Source organism: Cebus imitator, unplaced genomic scaffold (genome assembly GCF_001604975.1).
Source record: "Cebus imitator isolate Cc_AM_T3 unplaced genomic scaffold, Cebus_imitator-1.0 Scaffold132, whole genome shotgun sequence".
In the NCBI taxonomy this organism is placed as follows: Eukaryota; Metazoa; Chordata; class Mammalia; order Primates; family Cebidae; genus Cebus; species Cebus imitator.
Window position 1 is genome coordinate 1721008 of NW_016107447.1, and position 13536 is coordinate 1734543.

At 50.9% G+C, this 13536-nt stretch overlaps 1 protein-coding gene across 1 annotated transcript in view; it reads right to left on the reverse strand.

Annotated features, from left to right (window-relative positions):
* LOC108312974 (phospholipid transfer protein) overlaps positions 1-10132 on the reverse strand; it is a 15611-nt gene extending 5479 nt beyond the window's left edge. The window contains exons 1-9 of the mRNA XM_017541154.2: positions 9480-10132; positions 9283-9382; positions 7750-7878; positions 7325-7480; positions 5672-5735; positions 5523-5586; positions 4420-4511; positions 2489-2665; positions 2323-2406 (exon numbers count right to left, since the gene is read on the reverse strand). Coding sequence (XP_017396643.2) covers positions 2323-2406; positions 2489-2665; positions 4420-4511; positions 5523-5586; positions 5672-5735; positions 7325-7480; positions 7750-7878; positions 9283-9382; positions 9480-9681 — 1068 coding nt within the window. The 5' untranslated portion in view covers positions 9682-10132. The remainder of the gene's footprint in view (positions 1-2322; positions 2407-2488; positions 2666-4419; positions 4512-5522; positions 5587-5671; positions 5736-7324; positions 7481-7749; positions 7879-9282; positions 9383-9479) is intronic.
* Positions 10133-13536: the final 3404 nt, after the last annotated feature.

Sequence of the window (13536 nt, forward strand, 5' to 3'; positions counted from 1 at the left end):
TAGAGATGGGGTTTGGCCATGTTACCAGGCTGGTCTCAAACTCCTGGGCTCAAGAGATCTACCAGCTTCAGCCTCCCAGTGTTGGGATCAGAGGTGTGGGCCACCATGCCCAGCCATATCTTCTTTCTCTAAACTGCTGTGCTTTCTTCTATAGGCAGTGTAGGAATACTATAAGATGCAACTGCCTAATCTTCACCAAACATGATTCTAAACACTGTATATGTGTTGGCTTCTTTAAATCTCATAACAAACATTTGAGGCAGGTATTATTACTGCCAATTTTGTTGTTGTTTGCAGGGGGGAAACCCTGCAAGAGCCAAAGCAAGGGTCTGAAGCCTCAGCATGTTCTCATATAAATATAAAACTAGAAAAGAATTAGAGATATAGTTACATAGTTATTCCTATATATAAAAATAATCACATAGCTATTTATATGTAATCATAAATATATACATATATAATCTTTAATCTTACTAATAAGTCTCAGGTCATGAAGTATGGGACTGAAGAGGAATTGGAAAAGAGGTGACCGTAAGGCAGGATGCTCTAAGCCCTCTGTCACGCACGCATAAGGGCTGCTGGAGGGCGCCTCGGCTGTGCAGCAGCGTCAGCACTAGGAAAGCGCCCCCTGTTTAGCCAGCTAGGGAAGGAGACGTCCAAGATGGTTGAGATGTCTCCTTCCTTGGGGGAGTGAGGAGAAAACTTCCCTCTCCCAAGCTCTTGTGGCAGGCCTGGCGGCTGTCAGGGACACCCACAGACATCCGGGGACTTAACTGTCTCTCTGTGGTCCTGTGCTTCAGCGGTCACATTCCATAGCTACTTTAAGTTCTGCTTCTGCACCTGGTTCCTCTTTTTCTTTGAAGAATTAGTAATAGTAACATAAATCGTAGTGACCTTGTTATTTCTTTACAAGTATGAAAAAAGTGCTGACGCCTTAGGTTTTCTCCTTGCCTTAGTTTCTTCAAAGTCTTGGGCCTCTGTCTCCAAGACACGTGATTTATCTGACCCTATCACTGACCACCATCACCTCATCCTACCTGCCCTGCACCCTGCTGTGGACTCAATAAAAGTCAGAGCGTCCAAGCATTTGGGGCCACTGCCAGACTCTGCACCTTGGTTGGCATGGACCCCTGGGCCCAAACTCTCTTTTCTCTATCTCTGTGTCTTGTGTCTTTTATTTCCACAGTTTCTCATCTCCACACCAGCAGAGAGGGACTCACGGGACCCTATAGGGCTGGACTCAATGGTTGGTGTTTACTTTTTTTGAAATTTATTTTGCAGGCTGGGTGCCGTGGCATAAGAATCGCTTGAACCTGGCAGGCAGAGGTTGCAGTGGGCCAAAATTGCGCCACTGCACTCCACCCTGGGTGACAGAGGGAGATTGTGTCCCCCCTCCAAAAAAGATCTGACTAAAAATTTATTTTTCAATAGGGATAGGGTCTCACTATATTGCCCAGGCTGGTCTCAAACTCTTGGGCTCAAACAGTTTTCCCACCTTGGCCTCTCGAAATGCTCAGAGTATAGGCATGAGCCATCGCGCCCAGCCCTATTCCCATTTTTGAGATGGGGAAATTGAGGCACAGGGAGGTTAAGTAACTTGTAGAGCTTATGTAATTATTCAGTTTCAGAACTGGGCTTGAAGCCCAGGCAGTCTGATAACAGAAACCCTGCCCTTAATTGCTTAGCCATAAATTTGATGATGACAATGACTGAATTATTTCTTCTAAAATATGTAACTCTGTTGGGTGTGGTGGGTGGCTCACACCTGTAATTCTAGCACTTTGGGAGGTGAAGATGGGTGGATCACTTGAGCCCAGGAGTTCAAGACCAGCCTGAGCAACATGGCAAAACCCTGTCTCAACAAAATATAAAAATTAGCGAGGCGTGGTGGCACAAGTCTGTGGTCTCAGCTACTCAAGAGGCTGAAGCAAGAAGATGGCTTGAGCCCCAGGAGGCAGAAGTCGCAGTGAGCCTAGATTGTGCCACTGCATTCCAACTTGGGTGACAGAGTGAGACTCTGTCTCAAACAATAAATAAAATGTATAACTCTCACTCCCTTCCCCCATAAACAAAAGAATATGTTAATTATTATTAAAGACCCCATACTTGCAAAGCTTGAGTTCTCTCTAATCCTCCGCAACTCTGCGAAGGAGACAGGGCAGGAAGGAGCAGGAAGGACCAGCCTCCTTCACAGATGGGAACAGCCATGACAAAGCAGCGGGGACTGGCCACAGACAAGAGACCAGGCCCCTGTCTGTGTGGCTGCCACTGGGATCCCCACCTGCACCCCTCCCTGGTCTCACTGGCATGCAGGTGGCCCTATCCCTGCCCCTTGCCAGCACTCACCAGCAGGACAATGCTCCCAAAGTAGCTGGCCCTCAGCAGCATGTCCAGGTCATGGGGCACCTGAACAGGGGAATCAGGAGTGAGGGAGTGGGCTCCGTCACAGACCCCCTCTTGCCCATCCCACAAACAGGCCCTGGCATACCTTGTCCCCCACCAGCGACAGCTGCAGGGCCCCTGCCCGGAAGTAGCTCTCCATGGCAGAGTCGAAGAAGAACTCAGAGAAGGCCACATATACCATCCGCTCCTCCTCCTGCAGCTGGGGCTCCACCGCCCGGTTGGGGAGGCTCCAGTTCTTTTCTGTCAGGGGGAAGAAGGCCCCCTGGGGTGGGGAACTCAGGGTCAGGGTCGAGGCAGACTGGGCCGGCACCTGGACGGACAGCAGATACCTCGGCCCTGTGCTAGGCATTGCGGGAGGATGGCAGGAACCCAGCTGCTGTTCTTGGCGGACTCACAGGCACATCTCTTGTTTTTTTTGTTGTTGTTTGTTTGCTTTTTTGGCTTTTGAGATGGAGTCTCGCACTGTTGCCCAGGCTGGAGTGCAATGACGCTATCTCGGCTCACTGCAACCTCCACCTGCAGGGTTCACATGATTCTCCTGTCTCAGCCTCTCGAGTAGCTGAGATTACAGGCACATACCACCACACCCGGCTAATTTTTTGTACTTTTAGTAGAGACAGGGTTTCACTATGTTGGCCAGACTGGTCTCAAACTTCTGACCTTGTGATCCACCTTGGCCTCCCAAAGTACTGGGATTACAGGTGTAAGCCACTGTGCCAGGCCAACAAGCACATCTCTTAAAAGGCATTGGAAGGAGGACACCTGCTACAAGGTGGGGAGCCCATCAGACTGGAGGAGGGAGGGTCACGAGGTGACATCTGAGCGGGCCTTGAAAGCTAGAGGCAGTAACAACAGCTACTGTTTACATATATTGTGCAGACTTATCATGCTTCTGTGCCAGGTTCTCTAAGGTGTTTACATAGATCAACTCTAATCTGCATAGCAATGTATGCTTTCTTACTGGATTATTTCCATCACACATTACACAGACACTGAAAAGTTATGCTTAGGGCCATGCAGCCAGTCAGTGGCAGAGCTAGGATTTGAACATTTCAGGCGTTCTTTTTCTTTTTCTGTAGAGATGGGGTCTCGCTATGATGCCCAAACTGGTCTCAAACTCCTGGGCTCAAGCAGTCCTCTCACCTTGGCCTCCCAAAGTATTGGGATTACAGGCAAGAACCGCTGCACCCAACTGATTCTAGCTCCCGAGTCTGCACTCTGAAACTGCTGTACTCCTCTGGGAGACCAAAGGTAGTGTCTACACACTAGCTATGTGGCCTTGGGCAAGTGATGTCACCTCTACAAGTAAGTCTCCACATCCCTAAAATTAGGATGATGTTACTACCTGACTCACAGAGTTGTGAGAGGATGAAATGAGATTATTTGCAGAGATTTGTGTCCAACTCCTTCAGGAAGCTGGGGAAAGGCCATGCATGAGCAAAGGCCCTGAGGTGGGAATCAAGGGGTCAATCTGGGGAACAGCAAAGAAACAGGATAAGATTTAAAAGATGGGGCAGGCAGGGTGCAGTGGCTAATGCCTGTAATCCCAGCACTTTGGGAGGCTGAGGTGGGTGAATCACCTGAGGTCAGGAGTTTGAGGCCAGCCTGACCAACATGGTGAAACCCCCATATCTACTAAAAATACAAAAATTAGCTGGGCATGGTGGCGCGCACCTACAGTCAGCTACTCGGGAGGCTGAGGTAGGAGAATTGCTTGAACCGGAGAGGCAGAGGTTGCAATGAGCCCAGATCGCACCATTGCACTCCAGCCTGGGCAACAAGAGCAAAACTCCGTCTCAAAAAAAAAAAAAAGGTGGGGCCAGGTAAGATTAACAGGGCTCAAATGCCAGACCCAGGAGACAGAACCTAATTCTGCAGTAATAGGTGGCCATAGCATTCTCAGTAATGAGAATGGGCTCATCAGAACTGTGCTTTAGGAAGTAAAATCATGCAATTTAGCAGAGAAAGAGGTCTCGTTAGGAGGTCAGAAGTTATACACCAGCCCAAGCAGCTTACCCGGAAGTCCATGTCCAGGTTGCTGGTGGAAGCCACAGGATCCTTCATGAGGGAGTAGTCAATGCCAACAAGGTCATCCACAGAACTGCGCACTGCAGGAAGGGGCTCAAGTCACTCACGGCTGTGTGATGTGGGACAAGGTGCTTAACCTCTCTGGGCTTAGAGTCCCACCCATAAAATGATGATACATCCATCCTTCATAGGGTTGTCATGAGGGTCGAATTAGCTTTTTTTTATTTTTTATTTTTTGAGACAGAGTCTTGCTCCATTGCCAGGTGCCAAGCTGGAGTGCAGTGGCACAATCTTGGCTTGAGGTCGAGACCAGCTTGCTCCAACATGGTGAAACCCTGTCTCTACTAAAAATACAAAAATTAGCCAGGCATGGTGGTGGGTGACTGTAATCCCAGCTACTCAGGAGGCTGGGGCAGGAGAATTACTTGAACCCAGGAGGCGGAGGTTGCAGTGAGCCGAGATTACACCACTGCACTCCAGGCTGGGTGACAGAGCAAGACTCCATCTCAAAAAAAAAAAAAAAAAAAAAAAAGGGATGCGGTTCCTTTCCCTTGGTTTCTCCTACCTCCTCCTTCCTTCTCATGCCTGTGTGTGGGTATGATGGGACAATATCTTTGCCCCATAGGAGACAGAAGTCATGGCTTAGAAAAAGGGAATTTCTGTAATCCAAGCACTTTGGAGGCCAAGGCTGGCGGATCACCTGAGGTCGGGAGTTCAAGACCAGCCTGACCAACATGGTGAAACCCCGTCTTTATAGAAAAAAAAAAAAAAGAAAGAAAAAGGGAATTTATGTTAATTGAGCACCTAAATGAAGACAAAGGGATGCCAGTTGTCAGCATGTACATATTGAGGACCTTGACAACTATTCTCAGATAACCCTCACAGCAACCCCAGGAGGAGGTACTGCCAACCAAGTGAGTAAACAAGCACTTTGCCCGGAGAGAAATCAGCACTTACCCAAAATCACACAGCAAGTCAGCTCCAGAGGCCACATTTGAACCCAGGACTGTTCAACAGCAGGGCTTGGAAGGGGCCTGCTCTGAGGTGCTGCATGACAGCTGCACACCTGGCCTCACCCCCCACCAACTCACCAGGAATGGTGTCCAGGAGGGAGTTGAGCAGGACCGTCCCTGCATGGTAGAGTACGGGGCAGATCTGCGAGGTGGGGGTCAGAGTCAGGGCCTTCTCAAAGTGAGAGCATGCCCACCCTTGCCACCCCACAACCTGCCGCTGCCCACACCTGCTGGTTGAGGAGGAAGCGCATCCCTGAGGTGATGAACGTGGAGAGAAACTCATACACCTTCCTGTGAGGAGAGGAGAGACCGGGTGAGCCCAGAACCTGCCCCTGCCCCAGTCCAGGTCCAGGTCCAGGAGATATCAGTGACCAGGGAAATAGTGGCAGTGGGAGTCCTCAGCTTCAGCCTAAATAATAGCTCCTCCATGAAGGTTTTCCAAGAACCAGGCCCAAATTCCCTCTTCAGCCTGATTCTCAAGACCTCCCGACCTACTCGCTGCTCCCACCAGCCAAATGAATCCACCCACAGTGCCTCAAACACACTCTGAGCATCCCCACATCCATCCCTTCCACCCTCTGCGTTCCTACCCTATAATTCCCCATCTGAGCTCAGATGCTTCCTCTTCTGGGCTGTCTTCCCAGATTCCCCTCCTCTGAATCCCCAAAGCGCTTTCTTAGTCCCTCTCTCCAGGCCCTGACAACAAATGTTTTTTACTCCAGATAGACTCTGAGCTCCTTCCTGCATTCTCAGAGCCTGGCATATACTTTGATGAATAAATAATACTGTCAGTGTACCAGCACCAGGTGATAATCCACCATGTTGTTTCCCCCACCCTCTTCCAGAACAAGAACCATATCTCCTTCTGAGCAGGAAAAATTAAAAAATAGGCCAGGCACAGTGGCTCACACCTGTAATCCCAGGCCTTTGGGAGGCCGAGGCAGGCGGATCATCTGAGGTCAGGAGTTTGAGGCCAGCCTGGCCAATGCGGTGAAACCTCATCTCTACTAAAAATACAAAAAAAGTAGCTGGGCATGGTGGTGCATCCCTGTAGTCCCAGCTACTTAGGAGGCTGAGGCAGGAGAATCGCTTGAACCCAGGAAGTGGAGGTTGCAGTGAGCTAACATTGTGCCACTGCATTCCAGCCTGGGCAACAGAGTGAGACTCCATCTCAAAAAATATTTAGCCGGGCGCGGTGGCTCAAGCCTGTAATCCCAGCACTTTGGGAGGCTGAGGCGGGTGGATCACGAGGTCAAGAGATCAAGACCATCCTGGTCAACATGGTGAAACCCTGTCTCTACTAAAAATACAAAACATTAGCTGGGCATGGTGGCGTGTGCCTGTAATCCCAGCTACTCAGGAGGCTGAGGCAGGAGAATTGCCTGAACCCAGGAGGCGGAGGTTGCGGTGAGCCGAGATCGCGCCATTGCATTCCAGCCTGGGTAACATGAGTGAACTCTGTCTCAAAAAAAAAAAAAAATATTTATATTATTTTTGTTATAATTATTTACAGATACCAATTGAGAATCCAGTACATGGCCAACTGTGCATATTAGTCCTCACTATTACTCTAATCTAAGTGGCCAGCACTTAAATATGCATTTATCATATGCCAAGAGCTGTTCTATATATTTTTACATGTACCAACACAATCCTGGCAATGAGCTTATAAAATAGGCTTTACTATTATCCCCATGTTACCTATGAGGATATCAAGGCACCGAACTTCAGTGACTTGCCCAAGTTCACACAGCCAGGAAGTAATAGCTGAGCTTTGGACCCAGTTGGTCTGATTCCCAAGCCTGTGCACTTTGCACTGCGCTAGGCAGATGAGCTGCAGGGCTCAAAAGGGGTGAGCTGGGGTTGGGGATGGGGCTTACTTGAAGGTTCCACCGAAGGCCGCATGCATTCTGGAGACAGAAGCCTGGCAGGAGACATTGGACACTTTCATCCGGCCAGCAGGATCCCGGGAGAGCTCCAGACCAGTGCGGATGGACACACCCTCAGCTGAGGCGTTGATGTAGCCCCCATCATAGCTGCCAAGGGGGTTAATATTCACTCCAGGTAGGAGCTTAATTAGTCCTCAGTGCCCCCACGCATCACGATACCTCTTAGTAAGGTTTCACTTCCTTCCACCCATCCTACCATACCCTCCAATCAATTCTTATGAAGTGGGTATGCTTGTTCCTATTGTATAGATAAAGAAACTAAAACTCAGGAAGGCTAAGGGAGTTGCCCACAGCCCCACAGCACCTCCGGCCCTCCTGACCCACCCTCCACTCCCCTCAGGGTGCTGGGTCCTTACAAGAACCAGTAGAGCAGCTGTCTCCGGAACTGCAGCCCCAAGGAGGCATTGGTGATTTGTAGCATCAGTTCCTGCTGTGGCTGGAAATCGAGCTCAGAAGATGTCAGCTGCAGCTCTGTGACCTTCACCCTACAGGCGACCTCAGGGTCAGATCCAGGGCCAAATAGAGAGAACTCCACCCAACCACAGGAAATGTGTCTGTTCCTCTTTCAAGTCCAGGCTTTGGGAAGTGGGAGTGGATGTAATGAATTCTTCCATTGTCCCTCAAGTGCCCAACTTAGACTTGGGTGGCTCAAAGTTGAACTTGGGTGGCTGAGAGATGAGGTCTTCCTGATCCACGTGTTAAAAGTGAGCTTAACCCCATCGTTTAGAAGTCTTGTTTGCTTGTTTGCTGGGCAAGGTAGCTCATGCCTGTAATCCAGCACTTTGGGAGGCCAAGGCGGGCAGGTCACTTGAGGTCAGAAGTTTGAGACCAGCCTGGCCAACATGGTGAAACCCCCGTATTTATTAAAAATACAAAAAGTAGCTGGGTGTGGTGGCATGAGTCTATAGTCCCAGCTACTCCGGAGGCTCAGGCAGGAGAATCACTTGAACTCAAGATGCAGAGATTGCAGTGAGCCAAGATCGTGCCACTGCACTCTAGCTGGGGCAATAGAGTAAGACTCCCTCTCAAAAAAAGAAAAAGTCTTGTTCGCTTGCCCCACCTCCCCTCCCACACCCTGGGGTTGCTAGACTCGGTCTTTTTAACTTTTATTTATTTATTTATTTATTTATTTTGAGACAGAATCTCTCTCTGAAGCCCAGACTGGAGTGCCATGGCATGATCTCGGCTCACTGCAACCTCGGCCTCCTGAGTTCAAGTGATTCTCCTACCCCAGCCTCCCAAGTAGCTAGGATTGCAGGCGCCCACCACCACACTCGGCTAATTTTTGCATTTTTAGTAGAGATGAGATTTCACCATGCTGTCCAGGCTGGTTTTGGACTCTTGACCTCAGGTGATCCACTCGCCTCAGCCAGCCTCACCAAAGTGCTAGGATTACAGGCATGAGCCACGGCGCCCAGCCTAGACCCGGTCTTTTAATAGAGGAGTCGGTTCACTTTGCCTCTATCACCTAAGCTCCGCCCCTTATCTTAGTCCCCCCCGATCCTAAACCAAATGTAGAGCCTTCAGTTCCCCCACCCATCTCATTAGCTCTACCCCCTGCCCAAGACTCCACTCTTGTCCATTGGCAAGTTCCTTGACTCCACCTATCTGGTGCTCTTCGGCCACGCCGTACATCCAGAGGTTCTGCTGCCTTCTTCTTGGCCCCACCTACCTTCTCCAGGCCACGCCCATCTGCCCGGTCCCGCCTATGATGGCTGGCTAGGCCTTTATCTTTTCGGCCCCATCCGGTTTCTTAAGTCGTGCCTCATCGACTTGGCCACGCCCCCCTCCCACTCAGCCTCCAGTCTCCCGAGACCCCGAGATTTCCCGGGCCCCGCCTCCACCGCCGAGGCCCCGCCCCGGATCGCGAGGCCCCGCCTTCCACTCACTCAGAGATGTTGTAGTAGAAGTGGCCCTCTTTGCCCCGCAGGTCCGGAATGGTGATGGTCTCCAGTTCTTGCTCCAGAAAACGCAGCCCCTCCTGCTTCACTGAGGCAGAAGCGAGACCCTTAGCTCCCACTCACACTGTTGGGGCGACCCTACACCCGTCCTTTCCCGTCCGTCCCTGTCTGTCCCTGCGCCTTACCCAGCTCCAGCGCCTTGGAGGTGACGCGGATCTTACAGCCTGGGAGCTCTGCGTGAGCGCCTACCAGCAGCGCCAGGAAGAGGGCCCCGTAGAGGGCCATGGCGAGCTGGCCTGTGGGTGGGGTGGGGTCGCAGGAGTTATCCGAGCGGTGTAAACCCATTCCTTGGACGTCCAACCATAAGTGGAGACTAGCCTGGATCATTACCCTCCAGATAACTCTTCGGGGAACTTGGAACCAATAATCTTGCCTCCATTTGTCATATATGGAAACTGAGGCTCAGAGAGGCGATGTGACTTGCGCTGTGGCTCCCAAAGGACTTGGGACACGGGGGAGGGGACGTCCCCAGTTCCCTCGTGCCACCGCCGCGTGATGAGTTTGGACCTCCAGGGGACCAGCCCCCACACCCCCAACAACCTTCCCTTTCCTTTAGCAGTGGGCCCGCGCAGGCTTGCACGTTGCCATGGCAACGACTGCACGCGCATTCCTGGAGGGTGGCTTGCGGTCTCCTAGGCCTCGCGCCCGGGGAGGAGAGCGGGTGGCCGACCAGGCCGTGGTCTCTCGGGTCTCCCGGCTCCCTCAGGTCCTAAATCTCTCCCATCAGATATTCTGCCTGGTGTCCCCCGTGTCAGCGCCCTTCTTCAGCGGCTCTCCTCCCCACCCCGGCTTCAGTGCCCACGAGGCTCGGCGAGGAACTGGGGACGGGATGGGGACGCGCCCCAACTCACTCAGCGGTGGAGCTGGGGGGCGGCGCGGTCACGTGGGGTGGCGGGCAGCTCAGGGGATCCGAGCGACGGGGTCTGGCGGGCAGGGCTGTTCCAGCCGCTTTTATAAAGCCGGGCCTCCCCGACCCCTCCTCCTCTCTACAGCTCTCCCCTCCTCCCCCGGGGGCTGGGAGGGGACGGGGCGGGTCACTGGCAGCCGGGTGAGGGAAAAAGGCTGTACAGAGCCCCGTGACAAGCCCAGCCGCTGTCTGGACAAGTGGGGGACCCAAGCCCAGGGAGAGGGAAGGAAGTGCAGGAGTCGGCCCACTCAGCCCCAACAATCCTGCTTTGCTGGGACCTTGGTTCAAATTGCAATTACCCATGTCTCCCTGGCACGATCTTGGGCAAGTCACTTCACTTGGGTCATTGACCCTCAGTTTCTTCCTTCGCTAAATGTGCACGATGATAGGAACTCTTCCGCCTTTATTGCAACCAGGTCCAGGCACAATGTCAAGGCACATTTTTTCCTTCCCTGCCACCCATAATCATCTCAGGACCTCCTTGCCTGGCTTTGCTATAGGTCGCACCCATCTGTCTCTGTGTCATCACCCGGAGACCCTGAGGTCCCAGAGACCTTTCCCACTTGGGAAACCAAATCTAGGCAAGTGCTATCAGCCGCGGAACATACCACACCAGCAACTGGAATCACCCTAGAGGAGGAAGGTTTGCCATTTCTCAGGGCTGGTGGATTTTTTTTTTTTTTTTCTTGAGAAGGAGTTTTGCTCTGTCACCCAGGCTGTAGTGCAGTGGCGTGATCTCAGCTCACTGCAACCTCTGCCTCACTAAGAGAGGTTGCTTTGACTTCCCAAAGTGCTGGGATTACAGGTGTGAGCCTGGCCCTTTTTTTTTTTTTTAACAAAAAATTATTATTTTATTTATTTAAGACAGGGTCTCACTATGACAGGCTGATCTCTAACTCCTGGGCTCAAGCGATCCTCCCACCTCAGCCTCCTGAGTAGCTGGGACTACAGGCACCCACCACCACACCCAGCTAATTTTTCTAATCTATCTTTCTTTCTTTCTTCTTTCTCTCTTTCTTTTTCTTCTTTCTTTCTTTTCTTTCCTTCCTTCTTCTTTCTTTCTTTCCTCTTTTTTTTTTGAGAGAGTTTCCGTCACCCAGCCTGGAGTGCAATGGTGCAATCTTGGCTCCTGCAGCATCCGCCTCCCAGGTTCAAGTGATTCTCCTGCCTCAGCCTCCTGAGTAGCTGGGATTACAGGTGCCTGCCACTATGCATGGCTAATTTTTGCATTTTTAGTAGAGACCAGGTTTCACCTTGTTGGTCAGGCTGGTCTTGAACTCCTGACCTCGTGATCTGCCCGCCTTGGCCTCCCAAAGTGCTGGGATTACAGGCATGAGCCACCTCGCCCAGCTAATTTTTGTATTTTTAGTAGAGGTGAGGTTTCACCGTATTGGTCAGGCTGACCTCAAACTCGAACTCCTGACCTCAGGTGATCCACTGGTAGATTTTTTAATGAACCCTTGGAGCAAGGTGCTCTGCACAGCCCCCCCACACCCTACTCCCACTCCCACCTGCATCTACTGCTTACAGGGTTCCCAGACCCTGGGACAGGGCACAGAGTGGGTTCTTGCCACCTTTTGTTGCCAAATAGATGAAAGAAAAGGGAAGCAATAATCATGTCCACTAAGCATGTATTTAGCCCCAAGTACTCTTCTGGGAAGGATGACCAACTTGTCCTGATTTGCCTAGGACTTTCTCTATTGTGTCTTTTTTTGTTGTTGTTGTTGTTGCTGCTGATATAACCCACAGAGTCACAAAAATAGTTCCATTTCCTTTTTTTAAATTTAATTAATTTTTTTGAGACAGTCTTGCTCATTCACCCAGGCTGCAGTGCAGTGGTGCAATCTTGGCTCACTGCAACCTCTGCCTCCTGGATTCAAGTGATTCTCCTGCCTCAGCCTCCCAAGTAGCTAGGACTACAGGCGTGTGCAACCACGCCTGGTTAATTTTTGTATTTTTAGTGGAGACGAGGTTTCGCCATTTGGCCAGGCTGGTCTTGAACTCCTGGCCTCAAGTGATCCACCAACCTCAGCCTCTCAAAGTCCTAGGATTGCAGGCATGAGCCACCATGCCCAGCCTATTTATTTTTTTTAGAGACAGAGTCTTACTCTGTTGCCCAGGCTGGAGTGCAGTGGTGCAATCACAGCTCACTGAAGCCTCGACCTCTTGGGCTCAAGCGATCTTCCCACCTCAGCCTCCTGAGTAACTGTGACTACAGGCATGTGGTACCACATCCAGCTAAGTTCTGTGTTTTTTTTTAGAAAAAAGGTCTCACCATGTTGCCCAGGCTGTTCTTGAACTCCTGAACTCAAGTGAACCTCTTGTCTTGGACTCCCAAAATACTGGGATTACAGGAGTAAGCCACACTCCCAGCCATCCCCAGTTTGAAACTGTTCCTGGGAACCCACTCAGTCCCTGGCAAACCTTACCGCTGGTCATCCGAATTCTAGTAATTTATTCAACCTTAATGACCTATCAAATTGGCACTATTATGAACCCTCTTTAGCAGGAACCAGAGGTTGAAGCAATTCTGTGGCTGCTCTTAGGGAATCCGTATACTGTTCATGGAAGAATGGAAATTTTTTTTGTTGTTGTTGTTTGAGACGGAGTCTCGCTCTGTTGCCCAGGCTTGAGTGCCGTGGCACAATCTTGGCTCACTGCAACCTCTGCCTCCCAGGTTCCAGCAATTCTCCTGCCTCAGCCTCCTGAGTAGCTGGGACTACAGGTATGCGACACCATGCCCAGCTAAGTTTTGTATTTTTTAGTAGAGACGGGGTTTCACCATATTGGCCAAACTGGTCTCGAACTCATGACCTCATGATCTGTCCCCCTCAGCCTCCCAAAGTGCTGGGATTACAGGTGTGAGCCACTGCGCCCAGCCTGGAAGGTGGTTTTTATAGTCTGGTAGTTATGTGCTTAGACTCTTGTGTCTGACAGACAAGAGTTTTACATCCCAGGTTGTCAGTTCTTAGGTGTATGTTCTTGACCCTTTGCTTAAGCACCCGGAGCTTCAATTTCCTCATCCTAAAATGGAAACAATTTAAGGTTACTGCAAGAATAAATGGGCATAGTACATGGCGCACCATTAGTACCAAATAAATGCTAGCTATCAGGCCAGGCACGGTAGCTCATGCCTGTAATCCCAACATTTTGGGCAGCCAAGGTGGGTGGATCACCTAAGGTTGGGAGTTTGAGACCAGCCTGACCAACATGGAGAAACCCTGTTTCTACTAAAAGTACAAAATCAGCCGGGTGTGGTGGCACATGCCTGTAAT